A 16,741-nucleotide genomic window follows, 5' to 3' on the forward strand; every position below is an offset into this window, starting at 1 on the left:
GAAAGAGGTGCAGGAGATAACTGTGTTCTTCAAACCTCCTTTTGCTTCCAACTTGTGAACACAAATGTGCCTTTAACCCCCCAAAAAGGGAAAACTGGCAGCTGAAAAGAACTCATTACCTCTGGAAACAAACTGGCATAGAAGGAAAGGCCCAAGAAAGGGAAAGCTTTTGAAAGCATTTGAGTGTGTCACCTCACATTTTAATCTAACCTACTTCTGGTACTGCATCAAGCCAGCCAGGCACTTCATCTTTCTGGTAGCACATTATTACCATTTTGCAGGTGTTTATGTTTATCTTCAGTCTGCTAGGACATGCTTGTAGCTCACAGGAGCACACAGAGAAGATGTCTGCTATGTTTCTGATATTAAACACATGCCTGAGATGGCAGAGGACTAGGCTCGGTGAGATAGCCATACCCCACCTCAGGCTCCAGTATGAAACCTGACAAATTCCAGTGGGTATCAGTAGGATTTGTGTTTCTTAAAACCCTTGAGTGCTAAGTTAGCACACAGTCTTATTGGCAGATGTACCAAAGCCTTTCTATATTGGATTTTGACATGGGTCTTGTGAGAGCTGGGATTGATGCTCTGACCAGGAATTTAACAACGTACATGAGAGATTATGGTACTGGGTAGCCTCTTTCTCTTCTAAATGCTTGTGCAAAGTGGGAAATAACCTTTTTGTTTCCTTATTCTGAAAATCAGTGTTGCTGCAAAGAAACACCTCATTCTCTGTTCTGACAGCCACAAAAATCAGCGGGCAAGCTTCTGAGCTCACACACTGTGGTGCAGAACAAAAGTAACCTAATTCCAGTTCAAAATATGCTACCGTCAGGCTGGAGTCACTGAGATCAGGCACAGACAACTAGTATTTACTCCCCTCCCTAATGGAATATTTTTCGTTAATGTAGTTTTCAGAAGAAACAAACGATCACTTAGAGACACAAAGAGGTGTGAGAACAGTTCAAAACAAAACTAAAAAAAAATGTGGGTGTTACATGTATGAAAAGCCATTTCATTATGAATTTGAAAATGAGACAATTTCGAGAGCAATGGCTGTTAATGCATTCACAATTTCCATAGAATAAGAGGCTGGCTTCCCAGCAAAACTGGATTATTTTTCACCTAGAACAAGTCCATTTGAAGTGAAATATGTTGTTGAAGTTTGAAAAGATGTCAAAACAAAATAGGTCCCATTTGGGGCAAAAATAGGTCCATTCTTGAGCAAGCATGAGTTTATTGTCAGTACCTGACATCTGCCGAGCACAGCACTTGCAATTTCTGCATATTTTCCATATGTAAGTAGGCTGTTAAGCAATGTTTTGGATGGCACCTAAGGCTGGGCTCAGATTCATGATTTCAGGACTACATAAAAATGAATATGCCCATCCAAATATTGACATTGTCTCAGCTTTGTCAACAATTTAATCAGGACTGCAATAGAAGCTGGAAACTGAGTTTCAGCATTCAGTTGCAGGAAGCTAAGGCTGTAGTATCCTACACAAATAAGGATAGATGCAGGACTGCCTCATTTTCTATCATAAAGAGAAATGAAACATGCACACAGAACAGCTCTGCTTTGACAACTCTGTCAGATTTTACCTCTGCTTCTTTTAATAGACACATCTGCCCTCTTTTAGTCTGCACTGGGAATATTCTAATATTACATACTTTTAAACAGTTGGTCTTTCAGAAAATACTGTTATTATTTAGTTCCATCTGAGTTCCATCAGTCTATTACTCACCCACCTTTGGAAAACAGATATTCGAACTATGCAGAAAATTAATTTCCCAGTCTCCAACCCATCATGGTTGCATAGCAGGAAAGAAAGCGCAGAATCCCTGGGCTAAGAACATTTCTGTTTGGGACACCAGCATAGCTTATATAGGTCATATTCGAATGGCAGCTGGGGCACTCTGGGCCTGCCTCTGTTGTACAGTCTGAAATTGTTTCCCTGTTGTCTCTGGGAGTGAATGAATAGCTGTTCTGGTAAGTGGGTACAAACAATTTCCCTTGAATTTTAAGTCAGAGAGGCAACCCCATTTCATCCTCTTGCATCCCACCAGCTGCATTGCACAAAGCAATGTGCAAACTAGCTAAGGAGACCAATTGAGGGAGTGTGAGGAGAGGAAGCCCACGGTTAGTTGCACTTCTGAGCACAGCATAGAGGGAGAATGTAAAAATAAGTCAGAGAAAGAAAATCAGCCCTGAATCTGCCTTCACTTGTACTGAGGAATGGTGCAACAGCTGAGCTGGTTCCCAGCTGACTTCAGCACAATCTCAGGACAGGAGACAGCAAGGTCTTCATGTCAGCTGATCAAAGCAAAGTTAATGTGTCTGTTTAAGAACACAGAGGCTGAGCTGATTGTCAGGTAGACTCCATCTGGAGATCTCAGGATGCCAATTTTCCATGCTTGGATCTATCTTAAGCCGCACAGAGTGGTTCTACCACTGGAAAGCAAGAGAAGATTTGAAAAGAGAAGGGCATATTGGGTGCTTCCTTATTTCATCATCCTTTCATCCTATGGGGTTGGACCTTTGCATTTTAAAGAGAGATAGATGAGCGTAAACAAAAAATAAGTACCTTCAGTGATTTCCACTGGGTTCTCTGTCTCCTTCTGAATAAGTAGTGTCAATCTCCCACCGTGGAGGTAAATCAAGAGAGGTCCTGAATTTTCAGACAATTCAGTGTACAGAAGTAAGCCATCTTTATTCCATGTTCGAAACTGGAAGCTGACTGACAAACCATCAATTTGAGGAGTGCCAGGTAGTAGCAAGTAGCTTTGACTTGTGCTGAGAAAGGTGATAGGAACAATTTGTGGTTCTGAGCAAGAAAATGTCACATTCCCCTGCAAATAATAGAAATCAAATATAATAAACACAGCTTTTTTTTTTGGTCATCCCAAAATATCCATAGTTAAATGAACTTCAGTACCTAATGGCACTCAAGGCTGGAATAATGTCCCTTATCAAGTCAGACCATCTCAACACAGCAACATCTACTTTGTGTTTCCCAAAACCTCCCATTCCACCTCAAGGTCAGCTTTATGTCAAGAAAATCAAAACTCATTTGGATCTATGCTGACTTCAGGAACTGACACTGAAGGAACAGTAAGTCCACAAGATGTGAAACTAATGTTCTGCATTGGCTAAGCACTGATTTCTTTGAAATATAAGCCAAAAGGCAGCTGTTAATGACAGGTTTTTGTGGGGTTTTTTTCCCATTTACACCAATGCAACATAACTTTAAAAGTAAAAACTTCCTCATCTACTTGAACCTACTACGTGGGGCAAACCATGAAGCAAATTTCCTGGGTTTATTTCAAATACTCAATATATAACTTGTGGAAGCAGTACTCATGTTTTCTTTTATCCAGAGTGACACAGCCTTGTGCTACTACAGATAACAAAAGTCCACTTAATACTAACACAAATAATTAAAAACAATTATTCTGAAATTACCTCAAAATTCATAAGGAAACTCAAAGAAAAAGTCACTTGAATACCGTACGTGTAGTTGGATGAAACAATAGTGAGATTTCCTGCCCTGTGCTAGGTCCCATGGTTTCCATGGGGCATTTTGAGGAATTATTAAAACATTACATACACAGCAAGTGTGGTGAAATCTAACACCATTTCAATGACAAACACAAGTGATTACCTCAGTTATCTAGCCCTAAAATCAGTGATGATATGTGCCCAGAAGAACAGCACATCTACTCAAAGCAGTTAGCAGAATCTGTCCCAGCATGTATCACTGCAATTTGTAGAAGAAATTACTCCACTGTTTTGTTCAGCCATTGTAGATGATTCAACCAGGTCATTCAAGCCACATAAATAAAACCTTAGTAATATATAAAGCTGGCATGCACTAAAGAAGCCACGTCTTTTAAAGCCGCTCAGGAGATTGTTGTAGCCAGCTAGCTTTGAACTCAGCTGTTTTGTAAAATACCAACTGGAATCTAATAAAACATTGAAGTAAAAGGCTTTTTCCATGATATGGCTTCTCATCAGAGCTGATACCTCACTCTAACAGGATAATTATAATGGACAGCACTTGATGGATGTGTAGGAAGTTGCATAGTGCTTGGGGAATTCCTGTCTGAAATCTCAGACAGCTAATGGAACTGTCCCCTATCACTTTCATATGCCTTTCTAGTCTTTATTTTAAAATGGAAAATAAATAAACTGCCAGAAAGAGTTATCACTGGATGAAATAACCCTTGATAGATATGTATCTGTATCAAGCTATTTATTCATTCCCTACCCAGTTAGGTGCAGAATGGAACATATCACATTTAGCAATGGCAAAAGGTATCCATGGGTATATCATGTTAGAATGAATTTTGAGATACAATCCAAAGCTTACCCAAACTCACCTGAACAGTCAGGTGGGAACTAGGATGGAAATTTTCTCTCAACCTTTAAAGTGGTTTTACTACCTGATGGGTTTTGCCTGTGTAAGAGATGCCACAGTCTTTCTTTTTGTTATTACATTTCCACCTCCATTTTTAATTGAATTCATTACAAATTACAGATAACAGAGATGGCCAACTGCAGCAATATAAACAACTATAATTAACCTTATCTAGAGCTTTTTAAAAGTTTAGACATTTAAAATGCCAATGACAAATTTTCTTTAGAATTTTAGGCATTTACAGTGATTCCAGTAACACCACACAAAGTAGTAAGTAGTTTTCAGATCTTATACATACACCAGAGCTTTGGGAAATGTTCAAATATTGTCTGAGTCTGCACTCAGGTATCTAATTTGCTTCATTGGCAGTGGAAGGCTGTAACAAAATGCAAGACTGCATTGCAAAGGGGAGGATTTGCAACATGTGGATAGGATTTTTGTCTCAAAGGTTATTGCAGATTTTACCTAACAGCAGAAGAAGCTACACCTACACTGACTTAATGGTGCTGGAGACGGTGAATGTTAAGATGAAGAAACATGTTTGCAATGTACAAAAAACTTTCAAATAACCTTAAAATAAGCCAGTAAAGACCTTCTGTAGTCAATACAGTTTCAGCTGTTTGCAGCACCACTATAGCAAATACTGGGTTTGAGTGGCAAGGTTTTGGTAGCAGGAGGCTACAGGGGTGTCTTCTGTGAGAAGCTGCTAGAAGCTTTCTCTCTGTCCAGTGGAGTCAATGCCAGTCAGCTCCAAGACAGACCCACCGCTGCCCAAGGCTAAGCCCATCACCAGTGATGGCAGCACCTCTAGGATAACATAATTAGTAAAGGCAAGGGGAAACCATGCAACTGCAGCCAGTGAGAGGAGTGAGAATACGTGAGATCAACAGCCCTGCAGACACCAAGGTCAGTGCAGGAGTGGAGGACATGCTCCAGCTACTAGATCAGATTCCACTCCAGCCCGCAGTACAGACCAGGTGAGGCAGGCTGTGCCCCTGCAGCACATGGAGGTTCACAGTGGAGCAGATCTCTACCTGCAGCCCATAGAGGACCCCATGCTGGAGCAGGGCGATGCCTGAAGGAGGCTGTGAATCCATGGGAAGCCTGTGCTGGACCAAGCTCCTGTGGCCCTGTGGAGAGAGGAGCCCATACCGGAGCAGGTTTGCTGCAGCACTTGTGACCCCCACATGGGACCCACACTGGAGCAGTCTGTTCCTGAAGGACTGTACCCATGCAAGGGACCCATGCTGGAGCAGTCTGTTCCTGGACTGCCCCCTGTGGAAGGGACCCACACTGGAGCAGTTAATGAAGAAGTGAAGCCTATGGGAAAGACTGACATTGGAGAAGTTGTGAGAAACTGTCTACCACGGGAGTGACCCCACACTGCAGCAGGGCAAGAGCGTGAGGAGTCCTCCCCTGAAGAGGGGAGGCTGACCACAGCCACCCATTCCCTGTCCTCATGCACAGCTTGGTGGGAGGTAGGTAGAGAAAACAAGGAGTAAAGTTAAGCCTGGGAAGAAGTGAGGGGTGGTGGGGAAGATGTTTCTAAGGGTTGGTTTTATTTGTCATTATCCTACTCTGATTTGATTGGTAATAAACTAATTTCCCCAAGTTGAGTCTATTTTGCCTGTGATGGTAATTGGTGAGTTATCTCTCCCTGTTCTTATCTCAAACCATGAGGCTTTCATTATGTTCTGTCCAGTAGAGGAGGGGAGTGACAAAGCAGCTTTGGTGGGCACCTGGTGTCCAGTCAGGGTCAGACCACCATGTAAGGTCAAATTTCTGTCTGCTTCTGATATGAGGTTCTCAGCATGTGCTACTAGTTCACTACCTAAACTTATAGATTACTTTGACCCGTCGAAAAATTTAGCAATACTCTAGTCACTCACACTAGCTAGCAATTCATGTCATCTGGGATCCACACAGAAGTCTTATACTGGAACAGAAGCAGCAAAGAGTAGTGACTGAACCAATGCTGGGGACATGTGGACTAGACATACTCATCTCCTCCCATGATTAACCTGTTGAGACTTCAAGCTCTGTAGACTCGCCATTGACTACACTCAAGCAGAGCAAGTGTGATCCCCCCTGCCACAAGAACAAGCAGGTGGGAACACATAAAGGGGGTGCTGCAATTTTCTATGTAAATGGGATTAAAGGTACATTTGGGAAATAGAAATGAGGCATGTTTGCCTTTTAGGCGGATTCTTCTGTTACTCATTCAAGAATTGAGACCTTCATGAGGTAAAGGCCATAATCCATTTTAGTCAGAGCTAAAAACTAGCAAGGACAATTGGGGAAAAAAAACATTAAATAAACCAATCGATGCCATGTGAACTTAAAGCAGTTCAACTGACTCATTTATGAAGGAAACACTTTCTTAAAGCAGCATCCCAGAGCAAAAGCTTAATACACAGCAAAAATAGTTGATGTCCTTATACTGACAGACAGTGTCTACCCCTCTAGAGACAGTAACACGAAAATTTGAAAAAGAAATACACAATGGTTACTATGAAAAATGTTCATCCACTGAAGTGGGATAGGTTCCCACTACAAAGAGTGTTAAATTTGCCCTTAATTTTATTCACAAACTAATTATTCCAGTGGGTCTAAGTCAGAAAAGAAAACAGCTCTCCCTAAACCTGTATCTGATCAGGAGTGTTTTGCTTTAATTGGCAGCAGTTCTGGAACTCTCCAGGGTACACACAAGACTTCTGGCAGACACTTGATTTTATAATTGAACCCAGTTTAACTGAAAAGTAAAAGCTCATTGGCTAGGAAATGGGATAAGAAGAGTGTAATCCCTAGAGAAAATAAAAGAGCCGCTCAGCTCTACCCAGCTGCTGGAAAATCCAGTTATCATGTGGCATTTAAGAATTTCATTGAGTCCATCATCTCCAGACTGATTAATGACTCCTTTAATAAACAGTGAAAACTTTCCAAAAGAGTTCTTACTCTACTTTAAAGGCAACGTGTATGTAGTGATAGGACATGGAGGAATGGCTTTAAACTGAAAGAGGGTAGGTTTAGATTAGATATTAGGAAGAAGGTCTTTACTGTGAGGGCACTGAGACACTGGAACAGGTCGACCATAGAAGCTGTGGCTGCCCCATCCCTGGAAGTGTTCAAGGCCAGGCTGGATGGGGCTTTGAGCAGCCTGATCTACAAGAAGGTGTCCCTGCCCATGGCAGAGGGTTGGAACTAGGTGATCTTTAAGGTTCCTTCCAACCCAAAACATTCTATGAAGCTATAAATGCAATGGAGCTAGGGGGGGAAGAAGGCGGGGAGTGAGCAAGCGGCTGTGTGGTTCTGAGTTCCTGGTTGGGCTTAAACCATGACAGTTTATATTAAGATAATGTTTCTATGTGAATAAGAAATATTTAACAAAAAAGAATGCTTTGAAAAAACTAAAACATTGTGATTGTGACAGAATCAGGGGTAAGATGCTTGGCTAGGTATTTCTGGATGTTCCTTATCACAGACTCCTAAGCTATGTCACTGGACAGAAGTGAAGCATTTTACATTCTTGGGCTCACACTAATGGTACATTATTGTTTCATCATATAGAATCATAGAATGGTTTGGGTTGGAAAGGACATTAAGATCATCTAGTTCCAACACCCCTGCCGTGGACAGGGATGCCTCATACTAGACCATGTAGCCCAAGGCTCTGCCCAACCTGGCCATGAACGCTGCCAGGGAAGGAGCATTTACCACTTTGGGAAACCTGCTCCAGTGCTTCACCACCCTCACGGTAAAGAACTTCTTCCTTATATCTAACCTGAACTTCCCCTGTTTAAGTTTAAACCCATTACCCATTTTCCTATCGCTACAGTCCTTGATTGAAAGTCCCTCTCCAGCATCTTTGCAGGACCCCTTCAGATACTGTAAGGCTGCTATGAGGTCTCCACACAGTAGAAGTATGAGGTCTTTTCTCCAGGACAAAAAGCCCTAACTTTCTCAGCCTGTCTTCATACAGGAGGTGCTTGAGCCCCCTGATCATCCTCGTGGCCCTCCTCTGAGCTTGGAAGTACAATAGCTGAGATTTGCTGACAAAAGATCGGAGCAAATTCTAAATAAATTCTAAATACAGAGCTAATTTGGAAAATCATATGTATTTTCCTCAGAGAGACAGGCAAAGAGGGAAAAAAAGGCCAGGAGGAAACACAAGAAAATTATAGACCGCTTAATATTTTCCCTCTGTGGCGGGCTCACCTTGGCTGGACACCTGATACCCACCAACTCTATCACTCCCCTCTTCAACAGTAAAGTGAGGGAAAAAATAAGATGGAAAAAAAACTCGGTCAAGATAAAGGCAGTTTAATAAAGCAAAGCAAAGACTGTGCACTTCCCATCAGCAGCTATTGTCCAGCTACTTACTGGAAGTAGGGTTTCGGTATGCGTAGCATTTGTTCCAGAAGACAAAGGTCACAATAACAAACGTGCCCTCCCTCTTCTCTTAGTGTTTATTGCTGAGCAGATGTCACATGGTATGGAGTATCCCTTTTGTTAGTTTGGATCAGCTGTCCTGGCTGTGCTCCCACCCAAGATCTTGCCCACCTCCAGTCTACTGGCAAAGGGAAATGTTGGAGAGACAGCCTCGATGCTGTGAGAGTGCTGCCCAGCAATAGCCAAAGCATTTTCTAGATACCAATCAAAGCACAACACTGTAAGGACTGCTATAGGGAAATTAACTCCATCTCAGCCAGATCTCCAATATACCCTCCTCCTTTGAATAATGAGCAGGAACGAAGCCAGCCTTCCAAATTCACCGTGCCAGAAGTGGGCAAGATAGGTGTCTTACATCAAACTGGAAAATTAGCACAATCCAAGCCCAATTTTTGTTCGAGTTCAAGGTAAACTGATCTACAGCTTATTAGGTTTCATTACCTGGAACAAAACACAGCTGCAAGGAGATTTTATTTTATTATTATTATGAAAACAGAGCCACATCTACCTTAAAATAGAAAACTGCATAAAAAGCAATCCTTATCAGCATTTTTTTGTGTGTATGTGTCACTTTCTTATATTTTTCTCTTTTAAATTCTGATCATCTGTGTATCTTAGCACAACCCCAGATCAAGTGGTAGCTATGAAATGCACAAACTCCGGGGTCTTGAGTCTTGACTGTGACTGGGTCAGGTTGTCCCTTTCTAAAAAAAAAAAAAAAAATAAAATATTGAAGACATTTAAGCCTTGGCTCTACAGCAAATTACATGCTTCCCCATTTTCCTTATCCCCTGGTAACTCCTATGGCAGTAATTAGCCATCTTTCTTGCTCTCCTACAAGGGTTAACAACCTTACCACCTCCCACCTTGAAACATCCTCCTCTGCGCAGCAGGTACTAACTATCCTATTCACTCAATCTGACTACCCAGATAATGTATTAAACTAAACTCTGAACAACTGTTTCTAACCTGTAATTTGCTGAATGCTGATGACTCTCAAAAAGACCTTCTTTGCTCAAAACTATGTCTCTTTTTTGTTCTGTATGTGAACTAGTCTTATTAAAAAAAATGGTCTCTCTCTCCGAAAGACTTGCTTCCCTTATGGTCATCATAGCTATCAAAATTGTAACACAAAACTTTTACAGCAAGAAAAGGAGAGTGCATTATTGCAGCTACATGCTGGATTAAATATTTACAGACTGAAAGTGTTTAGAATTGTAAACAATGCCAACAGAACTCAAAAGAAAAACTGAATTTAAACTTTCAAAACCTTGATTAAGGTGACACAATTTCTCTTAAAAGAAGCCTGCTATACCATTCAACAACAATAAAATGGGACCTTAAAATTAATTCTGTATAAACTTTTTTACTATTTCACACTGCACTTAGGATGTGAAGGAGACTCATCTAAAGATCCAGATAGCAGATAGGAAGACAGAAGATAACATAAAATTCTAGTTTCTACAGGAACCAAATATTTCTGGAATTTGAGTTCACATGTCTTATCTAAAGAACAGCAAATTCAGTTTGTGTGTGACTCACTCATTCATTAAATAATTGCATAGAAGTTTTAAATTAATCCAACTTAGACCTATAGGAAGTTGTCACTAAATAGTTCCAACATTTTTTATTAATGATTCTTATAATCTGCAAGGCAAACAATGAAAGATATATCTAACTCCTGGCTCTCTAAATCCTAGTAGGGACCTTCACAAATTACCAGCCTGATATTCACAGATATATCAACACTTGCAATAGCACTTTGGTAGAATGAGATGTGCATAGACAGGTAAACTCTTCTCAAGATGAAGGTATCTCAAATCAGCCTAATAAAATAGCATGTTTGGATTCTCTATAAAGAGAATGAATTATTAGTTTACATTCTCCTGTCACTAGATATTCTTCCTTGCTCTTTGATGCTGGCAATTGGTTATTTCCCTGAGGCACTACAATGATGCATTTACATGCCACCACATCCCTTACCGTGCTGAACTATCACTCCCAGACTCAACATGGCAGGCCAAAGTAGAAATTCAAGCTTATCTGAGAGCTGACAAACTCTACTTTACAAATACCCTGCATTCTTCTCAAGTCACTGCAAGGTTTGCTTTGCAAAATAGAGATACAACTACAATTCTTATTAGCTAAAGTTAATAGAAGGGAAAGCATGATAGGGTTTTCACCAGTTTGGGTGAGTGAGTAAGGTGGAGCACTGAGAAGACCAAACATAGCATTTTTCTATAACCTCTTCATTTTTATTCAGCTAGACAGCTGCTTCTTTTGGCATCACAAATTTGTGACATTTAAAAACACTTAAGACCTTGGCCACAGATCACATTAGAGAAGTTTGTAAAGGTGCACTTGCATCTAGCAGTAAGTAAACACTGGCAGCCAGGATATTTTAGCTATTTTCAGGAGGCTATAGCTATTTTTATCTTAACCACTCTCTCAGTGAGATGTATTTAGCAGTCCTCAATGTATTTCTCTTCCTATTTTGTCCCATCTCTTTCTGCATCTACATACACCCTTAACAAGCAAAAAAACCTTCAACAAGGACTTCACCATCACAGATATCAACAGGTCAAATATCCTTCTGTGAAGGACAATTCCCCTTCTGCTTCTTGTAAATGAGGCTCCTACTAGCATATTTCCCTCTCCCTAACAACTTGCCCAAGAAACGCAACTGCTGTACAATCTCTCATAATGGGCAGTCTGCATTTCTTTTGTGCTGAGAAGACAGCAAGCAAATATGGCTGATCTTTAGATTACTATTTTAAGGCATTTTCTGAGGTTTCCCAATGTGCAGCACTATGACCATGACAGCAGTAATTATAGAAATTTAACTTCTCATAACCACTTGCAATTAAAACCAGTAATCTCTTTGGAGAGCAAATAAAAGATTCCCCATCATTTCTCCACACTCAATGATCTAGGGCAAAAAAAACCCCAACAAAATCACAAAACCCAACAGAACAGGATAGCCTGTCCAAATAGACAGGGCTGCCACAAGGAAAGGTTAAGTATCAGGCAATATAAAAATGGAATTCTGAAGGCAAGTTTCAGTTCAAAGAGACGGACTGCCTTGTTACCCAGAGATGTCTTCTCAAGGGGATTTATTGCAAGTCTGACAACTGCAAATGAGTTACAGAAAAGAATAGGCAGAATGATAATCACAGCCACCACCCAAGAGTATGATACATAGTACAGTTCTCTGCTATGGACAACCTGTAGTTTCTTCCTCTGACTTTAAAGGCAGCTTGTTTGGAACCATTATTTATATGGATGAGGAACTGCATAAGGGGAAATCTATACCTCCAAAGCTGATGTATCATTCTCCTGCTTGCGTGAAAGATGTCAACAGTAAAAAAAAAACAAAGTTAATGGGTGTAAAACCCCATAAGTTTGACTGACTGTATCAACATTCACAAAGACACAGAGAATGAAGCAGAGACTGAATGTTAAAGTCTGCCTCCCTTCTGGAGGAAAAAAAAATAATAGCTTTCTATCCCAAATTGGCCAGTTTGTCCTCAAATATCTTTTGTTAGGAGACAAAGGTATTTTGGGGACTAACAACACAGAACTATCTCTGGTGATCTCTTGTTTGTGGGGAGGGAACACAAGTGCACAACACGTTCTTGGAAGAAGTGGTTCCAAGTCCCTGCCATATTTAATTATTATTCTGTGCTGTTCCTCCCATGCATTTCCACTCCAGACAACCTTAGCAACAAAGATGCGAAGCAGAGAAGCTCGTAGCTCCCTGGGGATACAGATTCTCAATGAACTTTGAGTAAAAGCATTTAGTGCAGAAGTCTGGCAGGCAAAAGACTACATTTAGTAAGAACAAGTTTTTTTAATTTGAGCAAGTAAATTGCTAAGAAGCGGAGAAGAGCAGGAAGATGGGAGAGGGAGATCAGCCTGTGAAAGCTGGAAGTACCCAAGAGCTGTTGGAGGAAATAAATAGCTGTGATGGAAAGGACGTTGGAAAACAACAGATTTACGGATTTATGTTTCCTATAAAAGAATGTTCATCTAAGATTCTGAGGCGTTGTGAGTGCGGCAACCTTTCCATGCACTTTGCATAAACAAGTGTCAGAGACACAGCACATAGCAGTTTGTAAATCTTACAAAATGCAGTACAACAGCCAGCCTTCGAAAACTATTGCATTAAAACCACCAGTTGTGTGAGGCAGACTGAACAATGGGGGCACATCCCCGTTACCTTAAGTTGATGAAAGGAGCAAGATTTCTAGACTTTCAATCTAGCATTGGCTGAATCCAGTATTGTGATAACAGTTTCACTGCTTGTGGCCACGTTAACCCAGACAATATCCTTCAGAGAAAAAGTGCATTACAAAGTTTTTCTTCTCCCCTTTAAGAAGGCCTTCCCATTACCCAGCTGGCAAAACAACCATTTAGTGACTGTCCTGGGTTCAGCAGTAGCAGTCAGTTTTTCTCCTTCTTAGTAGCTGTTGCAGCACTGTGTTTTTGACTTTCAGCCTGGGAACAAACCTGATAACACCGATGTTTAGACTGACCAAGGACTCTGTGAGTCTCATGCTCTGCCAGAGATGAGGAGAAGCCGGGAGGAAGCAGGGACAGGACACCTGACCCAAAGCCAAAGAGGTATTCCATACCATAGCACGTCATGCCCAGGATGTAGAACTGACAGTTCCCGGAAGGGCTGGATCACGGCAGGGTGGGGGTGAGGTACCGGTTGGTGAGCGGTTGTATTCTCTTCCTTGTTATTTCCTTTATCATTATTACTATTAGTGGTAGCAGTAGTGATTTGTGTTATACCTTAGTTATTAAACTGTTCTTATCTCAACCCATGGGAGTTGCATTCGTTCGATTCTCCTCCCCGTCCCTCCAGAAGCGGAGGGAAGAAAGGTGGGGGGGGAAGTGGACTGCGTGGTTCTGATTTACGGCCTGGGCTTAAACCACGACAGTTCTTTTTGGCGCCCAACGTGGGGCTCGAAGGGTTGAGATAACAACAGATCTGACCAAGGCACAATGCTGATTTATTGGCTCTCAAAGTTGTTTCTCTTGATGTCACAGTTTCAGTATGCTGTAGCTTACTTAGAGCCGGTATTTGCTATGTTAGTGTTTATCAAGTGTGGGCCTTGGGCTAAGGTTCTTGTTTCATTGTATTTTATGGTAATGGCTTGCGATAGGGGGGGGCTCCGGCAGCAGGGCAGGATGGACGTGGCCGTGGACTTGTACCTGGCCGTCCCGCTGCTCTTCACTGTCCTGGCCCTCGTCCTCTCCCCCGTCTTCGTGAGGCTGCGAGGAGCTGAGGGGGAGCGGCCCCGGGAGCCAGCGGCGGCCGAAGCGGCCCGGGGGAGCGGCCCCGGGGACCAAGCGGCGGCGGGAGCGGGGCCGGAGGCCGGGAAGGAGGCGGCTGCCGAGGAGGGGAAGGAGGCAGCAGCTGAGCAGCAGGAGGAGGCGGCGGAGGAGCCGAGCCCCACGGCCGAGCCCAGCCCCGCGGCAGCCGAGAGCATTCCCCAGCAGCAGCCTGCCGAGCCCCGTGAGCCCGAGCCGCAGGAGGATGCAGGAGACCACGCAGCACTTTCCAGCAAGGCAGAGGAGGAAGATCTGGACTCGGAAAAAGAGAAGCTGGTGGTGAGAGAGCCTTCAAGCACAACAGCTACACCAGCCCCAGTGACAAGTACAGCAGCAGCATTTGAGAGTTTTGAAGGTTTTGAATGGCCTTTGGGTACCCTTGGGACCTGCCTGCTGATTGTGATGGGGATCACCATGTTGGCACACACACAAAGTGTGTTCTACCCACGGCCATTTTGTCTGATCCCGAGAGTTAAGCAGAGTCAGGTTTGGGTCTTGTCTGGGTTTAGACAATACAGGGAGACTGAGAGGTTTTCCCCAAGGCTGGACAGTCATGAGTATCACGGTGTGTGGGACAGTATGGGCGAGTATCTAATCCACTGGGCCCCTCCAGTGCTTTGGAAGCATCGGAGATGGAAGGCAGCTGTGTGGAGTCCCCGACGACAAGTTGCAGAGACTGCTGCAGGGGAGGGTGAATTATTTTTGAGCCTGATGGGCCCATGACACTTCAGGCCATCAGGGCAGAGATGCAACACAGAGATGGACTCATGATCGAGGGGTGGACTTTGCAATGGGCCTTTCCTGCTCTGAAAGACTGTTACAAGAGATGGAGCCCATCATGGACTGAATGGACTCAGCAGCTTTATAGGGATTGGTCCGTGCACTAAGATAAGAGTGCACTGAGATGAAAGTGATGGTATATTGAAAATGTGGGATCTGAGCATGACGTGAATGGTATGGAATAAGGGGTGGATACTGTCCTGGGTTCAGCAGTAGCAGTCAGTTTTTCTCCTTCTTAGTAGCTGTTGCAGCACTGTGTTTTTGACTTTCAGCCTGGGAACAAACCTGATAACACAGATGTTTAGACTGACCAAGGACTTTGTGAGTCTCCTGCTCTGCCAGGGAGGAGGAGAAGCCGGGAGGAAGCAGGGACAGGACACCTGACCCAAACTAGCCAAAGAGGTATTCCATACCATAGCACGTCATGCCCAGGATGTAGAACTGAGAGTTCCCGGAAGGGCTGGATCACGGCAGGGTGGGGGTGAGGTACCGGTTGGTGAGCGGTTGTATTCTCTTCCTTGTTATTTCCTTTATCATTATTATTATTGGTGGTAGCAGTAGTGATTTGTGTTATACCTTAGTTATTAAACTGTTCTTATCTCAACCCATGGGAGTTGCATTCTTTCGATTCTCCTCCCCGTCCCTCCAGAAGCGGAGGGAAGAAAGGTGTGTGTGGGGGAAGTGGACTGCGTGGTTCTGATTTACGGCCTGGGCTTAAACCACGACAGTGACCTAAGAAGCAGACCGGGCACTTTACTCCCCTTAGAAAGTAAGCTGAGGGGGAGAGCAATGTAATGCAGTTCGTAAGATTTGTGCCTTAGAGTCCTGAGTCAGAACAATCAAACTTGAGGTTATTAAAGCAAATTCTCCAGTCCAAGGCTAGGTGAGCATCCCTGAGGCAGTCCTGACTGCCAGCAACACAGTGTGGGATTTCTCACTTTCCAATTTCCCATTTCCCTGTATATTCAGCCTCACTCTAGGCAGGGAAAGTGAGAAAAGGAAGGACTTCTTGCGGTTTTCTGGTTTGCTTGGTTGCTTCTTCAGTCTGCTCATACACATTACTACAAACTAGAGAAGCACTTCCACCTTAACATTCTCCACAGTATTAGCCAAAAGGCATATATCAAAGCATGGTGCAGGAGTGAAGCACAAGGTAAACAAAGCACAGAATTATTTACAATTTATCAAGGCTGCAGGGGAGTATACTGTTCCCTCTTCTTATGAAATAAGATGTTCTTTATTTTGCTCATGATGTATTTAAATATATCTGTAATTTTAAGACATTATTGTGATTTGAATTTATATTTATGTTTTATGTTAGCAGGCTGGATAAGACCACGGTTCCTTTTGCTTTACCTCCACCAGGGCACATTTAGAGGCACTAGCACCAAGTCAGTGGTTCTCAGAACTGCCAATACACTGACTATAAGGAGCAGCACAAAGGAAAATATTTTCAATACTAAAAGAAACATTTAATCTTCTCTATAATACCAAGTCAAATAGCAGAATAAAATTTTGCTACTACTGTACTACACAACAGTGATGGACAGTTGTTCAGAAGATAAGATTTTTATTTGAGTTGATCAGAAAAAAACAAAAGTGTCTATGAATTCCAGCATGCTACCAAAAAGACACATTTTAACCTTGAGAAAAGAATTTAAAAGTTTCTCCAAATAAATTCTAATGCACCTGGAAAGTCAGACAAATGTATTAATTTCCACAAGTGTCTTTCAATAACTCCCACCACAGCAGTC

The 16,741-nt window shown here is 42.5% G+C and overlaps 1 protein-coding gene across 1 annotated transcript in view; it reads right to left on the minus strand.

Moving 5' to 3' along the window:
* The window catches only part of CNTNAP5 (contactin associated protein family member 5), a gene marked incomplete at its 5' end in the record, with an annotated part of 321,557 nt that overhangs the window by 135,079 nt on the left and 169,737 nt on the right, over positions 1-16,741 (minus strand). Inside the window, one exon of the mRNA XM_080622097.1 lies at positions 2,586-2,850. Coding sequence (XP_080478223.1) covers positions 2,586-2,850 — 265 coding nt within the window. The remainder of the gene's footprint in view (positions 1-2,585; positions 2,851-16,741) is intronic.

The sequence above is a fragment of the Psittacula echo genome, assembly GCF_963264785.1.
Source record: "Psittacula echo genome assembly, chromosome: 6".
In the NCBI taxonomy this organism is placed as follows: Eukaryota; Metazoa; Chordata; class Aves; order Psittaciformes; family Psittacidae; genus Psittacula; species Psittacula echo.